This window comes from Dermochelys coriacea, chromosome 2 (assembly GCF_009764565.3).
Source record: "Dermochelys coriacea isolate rDerCor1 chromosome 2, rDerCor1.pri.v4, whole genome shotgun sequence".
In the NCBI taxonomy this organism is placed as follows: domain Eukaryota; kingdom Metazoa; phylum Chordata; order Testudines; family Dermochelyidae; genus Dermochelys; species Dermochelys coriacea.
The window spans coordinates 36,300,028-36,316,050 of NC_050069.1; the positions used below are offsets into that span (position 1 = coordinate 36,300,028).

Consider the following 16,023-nt stretch of genomic DNA (forward strand, 5'->3'; position numbering starts at 1 on the left):
CTTACTAGTAGAGCTAGTGAGAAAATAGTCCCCAGTTTGGTCCTCTCTTCTCCCCCCACAGTCTGTTTTTTCAACCTCCTTTCCCGCCCCCCCCCCCCCCAAAAAAAAAGATTGTTGTGGAAGGCAGGCACCTTTTTTGAAAAATGTTATTTTGTCAAATAGTTTCAACCAAAAACATTTGTTCGGTCCTATGTATGGTCTAAGTGAGGGGTGGGCAAACTTTTTGGGCCTAGGGCCACTTCTGGGTGGGGAAATTGTATGCTGGGTCGGGGCAGGGAGTTGGGGTCCGGGAGGGAGTGTGGTGTGCAGGATTGGGCTCAGGGCAAGGGATTGGGGCAGAAGAGGGGTGTGGGGTGTATGAGGGGGCTCAGGGAAGGGAGTTGAGGTGCAGGAGGGCTGTGGGGTGCAAGAGGGGTTCTGGCTCCGGTCCGGTGCCGCTTACCTAAAGTGGCTATGGGGTGGCAGCAACGCTGCCTGCCCTGGCTCCACGCCACGCTGCTCTAGGAAGTGGCCGGCACCACATCCCTGTGCAGACCCTGGAGGAGAGGGGGCACAGGGCTCTGCGCGCTGCCCTTGTCACGTCTCCAGGGACCTCCCCCGAAGCTCCCATTGGCCGCGGTTCCCCGTTTCTGGCCAATGGGAGCTGTGGGGGGCGGTGCCTTGAGCCAAGGGCAGTGCGCGGAGCCCTTTGCCGTCGCCCCCCGGGGCCCCAGGGACGTGGTGCCAGCCGCTTCTGAAAGCGGTGCGGGGCCTGCAGCACCACGGGGGGAAATCCTGCAGGCCAGATCCAAATCCCTAGCAGTCCGGATATGGCCCAGGGGCCGTAGTTTGCCCACCCCTGGTCTAGGTGGACAACAGTCAAAGTGTGGGAGAACTGAGGCACACAGAAGTTGTTACTTTCCCAACAGTTACACAGATGGTAATCTCTCCTCTGTTTTTTCCACCAAATGCATCCGATGAAGTGAGCTGTAGCTCACGAAAGCTTATGCTCTAATAAATTTGTTAGTCTCTAAGGTGCCACAAGTACTCCTGTACTTTTTACAGATGGTAAAGTTTATGATGCATGTATTGTGCATGAGTGGGGAAGCCAAGAATTATTTAATCTCCAGACTTGCTTTTCTAAGACCCTAGTGGCACACTGAGCTAAGTCCTTCCTGAATTCTGATCCTTTTCTTCCAGTTTTACTCATACTAAGTAAGTGATTACACAGGTCACCTCAAATGAGTAGTGTAAAAGTTTTAATGGCACACCATCATGTATTTTGTGTACATCACAGAATACCTATTTTAGGAGAGTTTTTGTGATATACAAAAAATGTACTGGCACTGCCTCTTATCTCTCTGTTTTTGCAATGCCTTGGTTATTAGTGGTATCAATATACAGAGTATAGAGTGAGCCTTTAAAAAGCTATGATTCATCCAAAATAACTTTTCTAGAACTAAAATGGCACAGTTTAATGCTTGATATTTAGTCTTTCCAGGGTTATAAGCAAGTGTTGGGGTCATTAGTGAACTGAGAATCTTCCTTTCTCAATGGCTTAAAGTCACTTATTCTATCTCTGCAGGGCTTTAAGATATCAGACTTAATAATAGTGATATTTATGTATTAAGCATGCTGCTGGTACAGGGTTAACCTTATCTGTCCTGGGTCTGTGGCAGGAGGAGACCTTTCTGGGGCGTGTTGTACATTGTTTACATTTAAGGCAGCTTTATGTATTTGGTCAGGATTTGGGGATGTTAGAATAAATCTCGGGAAAAGATTTGTGTACCAAGTTCAGAACAGGCACTCACTGGTCAGAATAGTTTTTTTAACTCACAATTCTTTCAGTTTATCTCACGGATATGGGTCAGAGTTGTGGAGAGATATCTTCATATACTGTGTGTGTGAGTGAGAATATGAAAATATTAAAAGAATGGGAGACTTCAAAATTAAGCACACAAAAGTCAAAGAATACCAAAGATAATTGTGAACTGCAAAAATAAAATATGGGTTTGTGCATGCCAGTTTACTGTTTTGACTGTTTTTGTTTATTGCTGACTTGGATATATCTGGGATGTCAAGTCTGGTTTTGCTGGAGCACTTCCTGGAAGTGTAATGTGAGCTCTCTGTTTCAATTTCTCATCCTTTCAGCTAAGCTGTAACAAAAATGCCATTTCTTCAAAATGTACATTTGTCAATTAAGTTAAATGGATACTAAAAGAACATTTTTATTTGCTCTGACAAAACATCCTTTCCTTTCAATTGCTCAGCTTTCTGTCCCTTGACTCTAGTGATGTCATCTCACTGCTGGTTCAGTTGCTATGATATCTTCAGGCAAGGAAGGACCTGAATTTTTATTTAAAAAATGTTTAGGCAGGAGAAATAGAGTTGCACAGAGAAATAGTTAAAAACTTTTTTGTACACGTCATAACAAAGCAAAATATGAACACAAGCCCAATTTTTCCCTCTTCTGGTCACCTTCATTCTCTGCTTTGTGTGTATGAACTACAGTACAGAATTCATTTAATGAATCATAATTAGGGCCCTACCAAATTTACAGTCCATTTTGGTCAATTTCATGATCATAGGATTTTTAAAATAGTAAATTTCATGATTCATGGTTTTGTAATTTTTGAGGTCCTGACCCAAAAAGGAGGTTGCGTGTGTGTGTGTGTGTGTGTGTGTGTGTGTGTAAGGTTATTATAGAGGGTGGTTGAGATACTGTTACACTTGCTTCTGCACTGCAGCTGGTGGCGGTACTGCCTAGAGTGCTGGAGGCCAGGAGCTCGGCTCTGAAGGCAGAGCCACCGCCACCAGCAGCAGCACAGAAGTAAGGATGGCATAGTGTGGTATTACCACCCTTACTTCTGCGCTGCTGCCTGCAGAGTTGGGATCTTGACAAACTGGAGGAATGGTCTGAAGTAAATAGGATGAAACTCAATAAGGACAAATGCAAAGTACTCCATTTAGGAAGGAACAATCAGTTTCACACATACAAAATGGGAAATGATTGCCTAGGAAAGAGTACTGTGGAAAGGGATTTGGGGATCAAAGTGGATCACAAACTAAATATGAGTCAACAGTATAACACTATTGCAGAAAAGTGAACATCATTGTGGGATGTATTAGCAGGAGGGTTGTAAACAAGACATGAGAAGTAATTCTTTGCTTTACTCCTCTTTGATTAGGCCTCAACTGGAATATTGTGTACAATTCTCGGTGCCACATTTCAGTATGTGGATAAATTGGAGAGAGTCAAGAGAAGAGCAACAAAAATGATTAAGGTCTAGAGAACATGATCTACGAAGGAAAATTGAAAAAAATTGGGTTTGTTTAGTCTGGAAAAGAGAAGACTGAGAGGGGACATAAGTTTTCAAATATGTAAAAGGTTATTACAAGGAGGAGGAAGAAAAATTGTTGTTAACCTCTGAGCATAGGACAAGAAGCACTGTGCTTAAATTGCAGCAAGGGAGGTTTAGGCTGGATATTAGGAAAAGCTTCCCCCAACTGTCAGGGTGGTTAAGCACTGGAATAAATTGCCTAGGGAGGTTGTGGAGTTTCCCGTCTTTTGGAGACTTTTAAGAGCACGTTAGACAAACACCTGTCAGGAATGGTCTAGATAATTAATCCTGCCATGAGTGCAGGGGACTGGATTAGATGACCTCTTGAGATCCCTTCCAGTTGTATGATTCTATGATTTAGAAAAGCTGGACATGCACAAGTCCATGGGACCGTTCTCAGTATTGGCAGGTGATGGAACAAGGAGCACTGTGCTCAGATTTCAGTGGGGAAGGTCTAGGTTGGATATTACGAAAAACTATTTCACTAGGAGTGTGGTGAAGCACTGGAATGGGTTACCTAAGGGAGTGGTAGAATCACTATCCTTAGAGGTTTTTAAGGCCTGACTTGGCAAAGCCCTGGCTGGGATGATTTAGTTGGGGTTGGTCCTGCTTTGAGCAGGGGATTGGACTAGATGAGCTCCTGAGGTCTCTTCCAACCCTAATCTTCTATGATTCTTCTATGACGTGTTTTTCATGGCTGTGAATTTGGTAGGGCCGTAATCATCATCTTATTTCTGCTGAACGCCACCAAATTAAGGTTGGATAGTCAGTTGTGAACAAAACTGTTTATCCTATAGGTTTAAACCTTATTTTGCAGTTACCTCAGTGTTAATTTCTCTAAGGCCTGGTCTACACTACGAGTTTGTCAGATATAGCAGCATTAAATCGAATTAACCCTGCACCTGTCCACACAATGAAGCCATTTTTTTCAACATAAAGGGCTCTTAAAACCGATTTCTGTACTCCTCCCCAAAGAGGGGATTAGCATTGAAATTGACATCGCCATTTCAAATTAGGGTTCGTGTGGATGCAGTTTGAAGGTATTGGCCTCTGGGAGCTATCCCACAGTGCACCATTGTGACTGCTCTGGACAGCACTCTGAACTCGGATGCACTGGCCAGGTGTACAGGAAAAGCCCCAGGAACTTTTGAATCTCATTTCCTGTTTGGCCAGGCGAGCTCATCAGCACAGGTGACCATGCAGTCCCAGAATTGAAAAAAGAGCTCCAGCATGAACAGAACAGGAGGTACTGGATCTGATCGCTGTATGGGGAGAGGAATCCATGCTATCAGAATTACATTCCAAAAGACGAAATGCCAAAACAGATTTCAAAAAATCTCCGAGGCCATGAGGGACAGAGGCTACAGCAGGGACTCAGCACAGTGCCATGTGAAACTTAAGGAGCTCAGCCAAGCGTACCAGAAAACCAAAGAATCAAATGGATGCTCTGGGACTGAGCCCCAGACATGCCGCTTCTACGCTGAGCTGCACGCAATTCTAGGGGGGGCCGCCACCACTACCCGACCCCTGTCCATGGACTCCGATGATGGGATAGTCTCCGCTATGCCTGAGGATTTTGCGGATGGGGAAGATGAGGAGGAGGAGGAGAAGGAGGACGAGCTTGAGGAGAGCACACAGCACACTGTTCTCCCCGACAGCCAGGATCTTTTTATCATCCTGACTTAAATACCCTCCCAACCCAACGAAGCCAGAGAAGGGACCTCTGGTGAGTGTACCTTTTTAAAATACAATACACGTTATAAAAGAAAGTGTTTTTTAATGATTAAGTAGCCCTGAGGACTTGGGATGCATTCGTGGCCAGTACAGCTACTGGAAAAGTCTGTTAATGTATCTGGGGATGGAGCAGAAATCCTCCAGGGACATCTCCGTGAAGCTCTCCTGCTCTTCTAAAAGCCTTTGCAGAAGGTTTCTGGGGAGAGCAGCCTTATTCTGTCCTCCATGGTAGGACACTTTACCACGCCATGCTAGTAGCAAGTAATCTGGTATCATTGCATGACAAAGCGTGGCAGCGTATGGTCCCAGTGTTTGATGGCATTCAAGCAGCATCCGTTCTTTATCTCTCTGTGTTATCCTCAGGAGAGTGATATTGTTCATGGTAACCTATTTGAAATAGGGGAATTTAATTAAGGGAACAATCAGAGGTGGCCGTTTCTACTGGGCGGTTTGCCTGTGGTTGAAAGGAAATCCTCCCCGCAGTTAGCCATGCGGTGAGGAGGGGGGCCATTGGTGTTGAGCTGTTCATGTTTGGCTAGCAGGGATCTTCCCTGATACTAGCCACGCAATGGGGGGAGGGGTAAAGCGATCATCCCAGAGAATTGTATGGGGGGAGGGAGGGTTAGTTTGTTTTTTGCAGCTGCATGTTAACAGGAAAACCGCAGCACTAAATTGCCAACTCAGTGTGTGCTTTGCTTGGTATGGGAGAGGAGGGTGCTGCTGTTATGAGGGTTACAGAAGCCGAAATGGCTTACCATGGCTGCCTGCAAGCCGAATTCTGTGGCACTGCATGTGTGATCTCTAACACCAAAGCTGCAGGCACTCAATATAAGATGTAAAATGTGACCTTGTACCCAAATCACATGTGTTATTGTAAAGGAGCAGACTCACCCCTGCAGCACCTCCTGCTGGTTATCCAGAAATTAGCTCTTTCGAGCACGGAGTGCCCTTTTCAGGCCGGTGATCCGCACAGCTCTGGCCCCCGTGTTCCCCACAGACCCTGGTGCCCCTTTCTCTGGGGTTCTGCCCTCTGGCAGCACCCCCACACTCTGCCTCTGGGTCTCCCCTTCCTGGGGAACCCGCAACCCACTATCCCCACCTTGCCTCAGTCCGGGCTACTGCCAGTCATCAACTCACCCCCGCTCCCTGGGGCAGACTGCAGTGTAAAGGCCACTCATCATAGGCAAGGGGGTTCGGACTGGCTGCCTTCCTCTGCCTCCCAGTACCTCTGTGGGCCTTGGACCAGGCCCTACAACGTGGGGAGTTGCCAGCTTGGAGCGCCCCCGCTCAGCCTTCTCCTTCCCCAGCCCTGTACCACCCTCGGTACCCTGTGAGGCAGGCAGCTAGGCCTTGCTCTCTCCCAGCCTGGATAGAGACTCCTTGGGCCTCTGGCTCACAGCCTTTTTATATAGGCCCGCTGGGTGCCTGATTAGGGCATGGCTCAGCTGCGGCTGCTTCCGCAATCAGCTATCCCCAGTCACAGCTCTCTCCAGGGCTGCTTTTAACTCCTTCTATTTTAGGAGCAGGGTAGCCACTCCGCTACAGCTATGTAATGTGAATAGTGTTGTTCACTGTTAAAGAGTATAGCCATTGTTCTGTAAAATGTATCTTTTAAAATACTTCACTCCCTTTTGCGGCTGCTGGAGGAAAAAATGTTTCAAGCCTCCAGCCTTTGGAACAGAGGAGATCTCAGATAAGGCGACCGAAAAAAACCCATACGCGATGAAATGTTCTCTGAGCTCATGCAGTCGTCCAGCACTGACAGAGCTCAGCAGAATGTGTGGAGGGATGCAATAGCAGAGTACAGGAAAGTGGCCAATGAACATGAGGAGAGGTGGTGACAGGAAGGTCAGAGGCGGCATGAGGCAATGCTGGGGCTACTGCGGGATCAAATGGACATGCTCCGGCGTCTGGTGGAGGTTCATGAATGGCAGCAGGATCACAGACTGCTGCTGCAGCCCCTCTTCAGCCACCCTCCCTCCTCCCCAAGTTACATAGCCTCCTTACGCAGACACCCAAGAACCCGGGGGGGGGAGGGAGAAGCTCCGGGCACCCAACCACTCCACCCCAGTGGACAGCCCAAGCAACAGAAGGCTGTCATTCAAGAAGTTTTAAAGTGGCCTTTTCCTTCCCTCCTCCCACACCCCACCCGGGCTACCTTGTGAGTTATCTCCCTATTTTTATAATCAATTAATAAAGAATACATATTTTTTAAACAATAGTGACTTTATTTCCTTTGCAAGCAAGCTGTGATCGAAGGGGGGGCGGGTGGGTGGCTTACAGGGAATTTAGAGGCAACCAAGGGGGCGGGTTTTCATCAAGGAGAAATAAACAGAAGTGTCACACAATACCCTGGCCAGTCATGAAACTGGTTTTCAAAGCTTTTCTGATGCACAGCGCTTTCTCCTGTGCTCTTCAAACCGCCCTGGTGTCCGGCTGTGCATATTCAGCGGTGAGGCGAATCAACCTCCCACCCCGCCATAAATGTCTCCCCCTTACTCTCACAGAGATTGTGGAGCACACAGCAAGCAGCAATACAATGGGAATATTGGTTTTGCTGAGGTGTGAGCGAGTCAGTAAATTGCGCCTTCGACCCTTTAAACGTCCAAATGCACACTCTACCACCATTCTGCACTTGCTCAGCCTATAGTTGAACAGCTCCTTACTACTGTCCAGGGTGCCTGTGTACGACTACATGAGCCATGGCATTAAGGGGTAGGCTGGGTCCCCAAGGATAACTATAGACATTTCAATATCCCCAACAGTTATTTTCTGGTCTGGGAAGTAAATCCCTTCCTGCATCCGTTTAAACAGACCAGAGTTCCTGAAGACGCGAGCGTCATGAACCTTTCCCGGCCATCCCACGTTGATGTTGGTGAAACATCCCTTGTGATCCACCAGTGCTTGCAACACCATTGAAAAGTACCCCTTGCGGTTTATGTACTGGCTGCCTGGGTGCTCCAGTGCCAAGATAGGAATATGCGTTCCGTCTATCGCCCCACCACAATTAGGGAATCCCATTGCAGCAAAGCCATCTAGTATGACCTACACATTTCCCAGAGTCACTACTTTTGATAGCAGCAGCTCAATGACTGTGTTGGCTACTTGCATCACAGCAACCGCCACAGTATATTTGCCCACTCCAAATTGATTTCCGACTGACCGGTAGCTGTCGGGCATTGCAAGCTTCCACTATTCCACTATTCCGCTATTGCCACTCGCTTGTGAACTGTGAGGGCTGCTCTCATCTTGGTATTCTTGCGCTTCAAGGCGGGGAAAGCAAGTCGCAAAATTCCATGAAAGTGCCCTTATGCATGCAAAAGTTTCGCAGCCACTGGGAATCATCCCAAACCTGCAACGCTATGCTTTCCCACCACTATGTGCTTGTTTCCCGGGCCCAGAATTGGTGTTCAACGGCATGAGCCTGCCCCAGTAACACCATGATCTCCAAATTGCTGGGGACCATGGTTTTAGAGAAATATGTGTTCATGTCCTCATCACCGCGCTTCTGTCGCTTCCTGTCCTGGTTTTTCAGGTGCTGGTTCTGCATAAACCGCATGATAATGCACGAGGTGTTTACAATGGTCATAACTGCTGTGGTGAGCTGAATGGGCTCCATGCTTGCTGTGCTATGGCGTCTGCTCAGTCAATCCAGGGAAAAGAGTGCAAAATGATTGTCTGCTGTTGTTTTTACGGAGGGAGGGAGGGTTGACTGATGACATTTACCCATAACCACCCACGACAAATTTTTGGTCCCATCAGGCATTGGGAGCTCAGCCCAGAATTCCAATGGGCAGCGGGGACTGCGGGAACTGTGGGATAGCTACCCACAGTGCACCGCTCGGAATGTCGATGCTTGCCACGGTACTGTGGATGCACACCGCCGAATTAATGTGCTTAGTGTGGACGCATGCACTCAACTTTATACAGTCTGTCCCAAAAATCGACTTATGTAAAATCTGAGTACTTTCGTAGTGTAGACATGGCCTAAGGAAATGCATTTACTCTGACTGTACATTGGTGTAATGGAGAGCAGATTTAGGCCTTCAGTATTCAGGGTTGATGATTGTGCCCCTGCCTCATTCGGTGTTCAGGTAGGCAAGTGTGTAGTCAACAAGACCATGGTTTGTACGCACCTTGAAGTATAATATTGAATGATGATTTTTTACACATTGATTAAGACAGTCTTCTAGATTTGAGTCTGATAAACAATGCCATATAACGTTGACATGCATATATGCACGGTGATACTAAGACCATTGGAAGATCATTTAAAAAAACGAAACAAAACTTATTTTAATTTACCACATGTTTGGAAGTAAGATTTTTCAAACCACTGTGATTCTTGTAAATCAAAGTGAATCTCTATCAGTAGGTGCATGTTTAATTTAAGGTCTGTCTCCTATGTCAGATTAACTTTCTGTCCCCTTTGCTTAGGAGTTACAGTTTAAATAAAGATTGCAAACATTTGTTATAACGGCAAAAATATGTGGGAGAAATATTTTGTTTGCTCCAACTCTACAAGTGGTTGACTGTAATAAAATAACACAAGAATACATGTGCAACAAATAACTAATTTTTAAAATTTAGATTTTTAGACAATGTATTTTTTTCAAGATGCAGTCTGGTTAAATTTTATGTTTTGGCTTTGGTAAGACTTTTCTGATGATAAACAAGTGAATGTGTATCTGCATTGTGACTGAGCAGACCTGCAAAAGGGATGGCCACACATTTCTTGTTGAGTTAATGTTTGTCCGGTTACAAAGATAGACAGCCTTTGGAAAGCAGCTGAAGGAAACCAATCAGAATGGCTCATACAATGTATTGTGCTGAAAATTACAGCAAATTGAAGTGCACATAGTGTAGTAAAGCATTAAGAGCTGTTCATTTTGACACCTTATCCCTGATAATTATGTGTTCAACAGAAGTGCTTCCATCCAATGTGGTGCTATGGCATAATGCTAGCACGTTACATTTTAGCTTTTGTTAAATTAGCTATAGTTATCACTTTTTATAGCAATTTTGCCATGGCAGGTCTTCAATTTATAAACCTACATTTTAGGTTTCATAATCTGGCTATTAAAAATAATGGCCCAGACTTAATCTTGACATGGAAGGCTTCAGCTTGTGAGAAGACATGTCTGCAAAAATTCTGGAGGAGGGGAATAATTACTGGGTCTGATTGCAAAAATATAGCATGGTTAATTCTTCATATTTTTCACTTGGATAAAGACCTTTTTTTATTTCAGAAATCAGATGAATTTCTCTTTAAAACAGTCTTTGCATTTCTTCAGTCTTGTGTGTGTGTGTGTGTGTGTGTGTGTGTGTGTGTGTGTGTTTACACATTTCCCCCAAATTTAATTTAATAAATTGAATCAGTAAAGTATTCCCAGACAGTGCATGTATATATTACAAACGTGTTTTAGTTTGTGTGCACTGAAAAATATTCACACTTTAAAATAGGATTTACATAAATTGCAATATATATATCCAATCTGATTGAATACAATAATAGGGCTTACAGTTAAGGTGAAGTTTGCCGTTTCGCTCTTCAACACTGAGGCACAATTGGTTGTTTTTAATCTTAAAATTCCAAACTGTAACTGTTGATAGCCCAACATCGATAAGGATAGAAATACTAGTCTATGCAAGACTACCTTCTGATAGAAAATGAAGGCACAATTAGTCAAAGAAAAATTGTATGCAATCAGTGTTCAAGATGCTTATTTTTGTATCATTGTTCACCTTGTTCATCAGAAATTTCTCTTGTTTTTAGTCTGCACTGAACTTTGCCTACATCAGAGCACTTCAGATAATCTGTAACTTCCTGTACTTTTTACCAGTGCCATGGCATTTCTTTCTTCCCGGAAAAGTGTATGTCCGTCCTATTTGGACAACTGATTAATTTGCGCAAAAATCAGAGGAACAGACCATTTCAGCACTACATGTTCAGAGTTTAGTACTTTCTAAGAATCACTATTGGCTAATTATTTGGGTGAGGCATTCTTTCTTCCCATCTCAGGAGTAAGCCAAATTCACTATCCAGTTAGACAGGATGTTGATCAGAACTAAGAATTGTGAATTTAAAGGCTTGGATCACAACTCTGTCTGCTTCCACGGTGACCTAAGTGTGCGTCATCTCTGTACTCTGTAAGCGCGTGTCCAAATATTAGTCCTGATGGCATTCTGCACCAAAAAATTAAAAATTCTGCACACAATATTTTAAAATTCTGCAAATTTTATTTGTCAAATAAATGTGGAGGCTTCAGCCTGGCAGTGGGGAGCACAGGCCACTGGCTGCACAGAGGTGGGAGATCACTGTGCAGCTCCCCCATCTCTGTACTAAACAGACTTAGAGGTGAGGTTGCACCCAACCCTCACACAGCACTGGGACCTGGCCTGCCCCAGAAATACTCCAGGGCCCTGACCCTCTGTGTGGGCAGGCAGGCTCAGCAAGGCAGGATCCAAGTGTGGAGGGGCTTAATGTGGAGATATGCAGGTATGGGTTGAGAGGATTCTATGTGGGTCAATCCGAGTGCAGGCAGCTCAGTGGGGGATATGGTTGTGGGGGGGGAATCTGGATTCACGGACTTGGTGGGGGTTCTGGTGCAACAGTAACAGGGCTCGGGGGGCTCAGTGGGGGGTTCAGATGCTGGGGGAGTGGGGCTCAGTGGGGTGTGGATCCAGGTGCAGCTGGTTGGGGCTTGGTGGGGTGAGGATCTGGGTACTGGTGGCTTGTCAGGATGGTCCAAGTGCAGGGGAGTGAGGCTAGGCATGAGGACCTGGGTATTAGAGGATCTGGATGCATGGGGGTTGGGCGGATGGGGGAGCAGCTCCTTGTACACGGATCCCTAACTCTGCAGCTGAGGAGTGATGGGTGCAGGAAGCAGGGAAGGGAGGGGTGGGGAGTTTGCAGAGCTTCTTGCAGCTGGGGGAGAAATCTGGGCATGGGTCTGACAAGGCCCCTGATGCCATGCAGGGGAAGAGGAAGTACCTTCCTCCCCAGCCCAGCTGTGACTAGCAGCTGGGCCTGACGCAAGATAGGAGCCACCAGCCAGATCTTCCCCAGTCCTGCCTCCTGCCCCACAGTGATTTACTTCTCTGCTGGCTGCTCTGGGGACCCGAAACATATTTATGGGGAGGGTCGAATGACCACTCTTGTGGCTTCCCTGTCAAAGTCATTTTTTCTCTGGGGTAGCAAACAAATTTCCAGGGGACATAAATTCTGCGCATGCTCAGTGAGGCAGAATTCCCTCACGAGTAAAGTACTTCAGTTTCTATCCTTTCTTAAAAGGATTTTGAGGTGCTTTACAAGCATTAATGAATTAAACATCAAACATCATTAACTTTCCAGACTGTCTGTTTTATATCTACAGTCTGGTAGGTGGAGCCTACTCTATTTACTGTGACTCCTCCCAGCTTTACCCCCATCTCTTATCCTGACCTTTTTTCCTACGTGGTTCCATAGCCTTTTGGAATTGGGTGAGGAAAATATCCTGAGTAGTAACTACTCCCTATTCTATGTGGCTTTTTTCCATATATTAGTTCCCTTTCAACACTTAGGGGAGGGGAGCATATGGGCTTTTTTGATTCTTTGATCAAGCTGTTATGAAGTGACACTGCATGCTTCCTGCACCCCTCCTCCCCCCATTTCTGTCTGCTGGTAGGAAGAGTTATACATCTTCTCTCTCTCTCTCTCTCTGAGCTGAGATGCTAAGGGAGGTAGAGAAACCAAATTAGAAAATAAGAAATCATTTTGGGGGTTCAAAGTAGCAGGAAATTAATTTTAATTGGTCAGCCAAAATTGGCGACCTAGTAAAAGTGATCGCAGCTTTGTTTTGAAACTTGGAAAATGCTTTGGTAAATAGGTTGAGAACTCTTGATCTAACCTCATTACTTCCAATTTAAGTTCTGTTGCATGGTCCTAACAATTCCTATCCATTCTTGGTGTATAAAGCTGTTTTAAGGGTTATATGTTTCCATTCCAGTTTGTTCCTGACAGTCTAAGTTAGCTATAAATAGCTTTCTTAATCTTAAATAATTCCCGCTAACCTTTTTATAATTCTGTTGTTGTTGCTGCTGTTCTCTAAATTCCTTCCAGCTTTTCAATAGCTTTTGATATTGTGTCCAGAATATATGACATATTCTAGATGTGGTTTCATCAGAACTATTACCTTCTTAGTCTGTAACATCATGTTCCTATATATGCAGCCCAAAATTACTTTGGTTTTCTTCCTTTCTCAATCTCATTGGAAAAGCAAGATCATTTATAGTCTAGATCTTCTGGATATTGTTGCTTCTGAAGTCTTTCCTGTCTGCTGAATATCAGTTTTGGATGATTTTTCTCCCAGATGTATGGGCTTGTTTCAGTTCAGACAAATACCTTTTAGTTTTTCTGTACATATTTCTAACCTCTGTACATTCCTTCGTTTTCATCTGTTCCACTGTTCACTTTGCCTCCAAATTTAATAACATTTACAAATTTAATTTAGAATGCTTGTTACCTCAGCTAAAAAACACTAATGAAAATGTTGAATAATCCCTACTGCAATTCACTGGATAAAAGATCTGTAATTTAAAACAAAAGGTTTAATTATTTAATAATAATGCTTTTCTTATAATTGTTAAACCAGTAGAAAAACAGGACAAAGTTGGTTTGTGCTCCCTTGAGGCCACCATACCACCATTGTCACAAAATAACATCACTTTAAAGCAAAAGTGCTGCTTACAATACAGGCTCAGAAAAGCTAACTGTTATTAAAAACTTGAAAATAAATCAGAGGCACAAAAATTTCTTGTAATGTGAATATCTAGATTTCCCTCTGTAAAATGGAAACAGCTTTAAATTTGATATGTCATATAAGGCTATATTTTAAACTTTCGTGTAATGTGGTCAAAGAATTAATTGTGGGTTTAATTTTTGGATATGAGTATAGATAGTCCTTTCAATTTTGGCAATCCTATTTGTTCAGCTGGACTGAAACTATTCATCATTAATGAAGTTTTTGAAATTTTTCAAATTAATCTTTTTTGTTGGAATGTGGTGTTTCTTTAAACAACAAACCAAAACTCAATTTAGAGATCTTTGGATTTTGGTACAGTGTTCCTTGAAAATTTTTATCACAAATATTATTGAACTACCAAAATCATGATTGAAATTTCCAATAAAATTCACAAATTTTAGAAAAAAAAGGATCCTTTTCAAATACCGAGAAATGGAAACAATTTGGAAATTTTGTCTTTTTTTTTCTTCAGTTTTTTTCATCCCATGATTGTACAGTTTTTTTCTTGGGAAGTGAGTGAAAGAATAGTCTCACTCCATCTTTGCTGTTCCTTTGCTATCACACAGGAAGCATTTTTTTGTAACTACTAAACACAGCTGTTGAGCATTATGAGATGTGTTCTTGGCCATACGCTTTCCAATTTGTGTTAGAATTTTCAGAAACGCATACTTTCTCCTCATACTTTGTCCTGTCACTTTCTATATATTTTCCAGTAGACGAATAGAAGAACCCTTCTTCCTATCTCTTCCCCTCCCCTTCTACCCTTTCCCCCCAACATAGGTTCTGAATTAAGAACTTGGACAGATCTTTTTGGGGTTGAGTCCTGTTTGTGGCTGCAAAACTGTCTTACTGGTCTGTTTCAAGCTATAGGTTCTTTTATCTGATCAATGCATACCATTCATGAAAACAGCTGTCTTGTGTGATCTGCAACTTCACATATGGTAAATGGGCTGCTGCAGAGGCATGTATCCTTATTAGAAGACTCCAAAAACAGTGGTAAAGGTTATCAAAAATTGCAGAGGAAAGAAAGTGATAGTGAAAGTTGATGTGCCATAGGGAGAAATGCATGAAAAAACAGAGGAGTAGAAATGAAAAAAATATTACATAAAATGGGATGAAATGAACAAATGCAAAAAAACCCAACATGGAGAGCAACAAATTCCATCAGAGAAACATGAACTTAAATTTGTTACATAGTGTAGCAGAGCAGTGGCTGGCAATAAAAATATCCTTTTTTTTTGGCCCTCAGTTTTTAATACACTTTTTTCCATACAGTCTTTGAATGACACATTTAATTTGCAGTGCACATTGGTGGCTAGTCACTGGTTAGATCAAAATTTATCTTTTTGGATAGATGAGCAGGCAGCATTCATTAGCAAAGTTATCTCTCATGGATGTCTTTGTTTGCATAGCAATTGCTTTCCTTTTTGTTTCTCTGTTAAAAAAATATGGTTCATTAAACTAACATTCCCTGAAAAACAAAATGATTGAAATAAAGTAAAAATGTTACAGGAAATCCAAATCCTCTTTTTTTTTTTTAAATGTAGTGGAAGTTTCTCAAAACCCCAAAACTTACCAGGTTCTCCCTCCCTAATTTTCAAGTTTATTCAACCACGCCATACAGACTGATAAAAGTGCTTTGTTTTCCTCATAATTGTACAATAGTTTTGTTTTTCTAATCTCTTTCAAAGGTTATGTTGTAGAAGAGGCCTAGGATCTCAAATATTGAATATTAATAAAGCAGCTAAGTTTTGTTCTTTCTCTTTTCTATAGAAGGGTATCTGAAGAATTTTTACAAATTTTATCTTGGAAATTAGTTTATTCATTATGTTTAATTTTAGGAAATGGTGCTCTTGCAGAACATTCTGAAAATGTGCATATTTCAGGAGTGTCAACTGGTAAGTCATTTTTTGTAATGTTTAAATTTCATGCATGACTTAAATGGTAAATATTGAAAGCCACCTGGTATCTTAAGAAGAGATATTTGGCTATAAAAATTATTACTGCCTTTTGCAGCATGTAATAAGGAATGAAGCAACTGGAACATGGAAAAATTCTCATAAGATAAAATTGATACCTGCATGCTCATGAACAGATTATGCTTTTCTAAGTGGACTGCTTAATTATTTTTCCATACAAACATTGAACTAAGAGAAAAGTTGGTTTAAATTGAATTGATATTTTAT

General features: G+C 43.1%; 1 protein-coding gene across 2 annotated transcripts in view; it reads left to right on the forward strand.

Moving 5' to 3' along the window:
* The window catches only part of LRP12 (LDL receptor related protein 12), a 115,294-nt gene that overhangs the window by 34,736 nt on the left and 64,535 nt on the right, over window positions 1–16,023 (forward strand). Inside the window, exon 2 of one of the 2 annotated variants that reach the window (XM_038392364.2) lies at window positions 15,679–15,735. The exons of the other annotated variant lie outside the window; for it this stretch is intronic. Coding sequence (XP_038248292.1) covers window positions 15,679–15,735 — 57 coding nt within the window. The remainder of the gene's footprint in view (window positions 1–15,678; window positions 15,736–16,023) is intronic. 2 annotated transcript variants of the gene reach the window in all.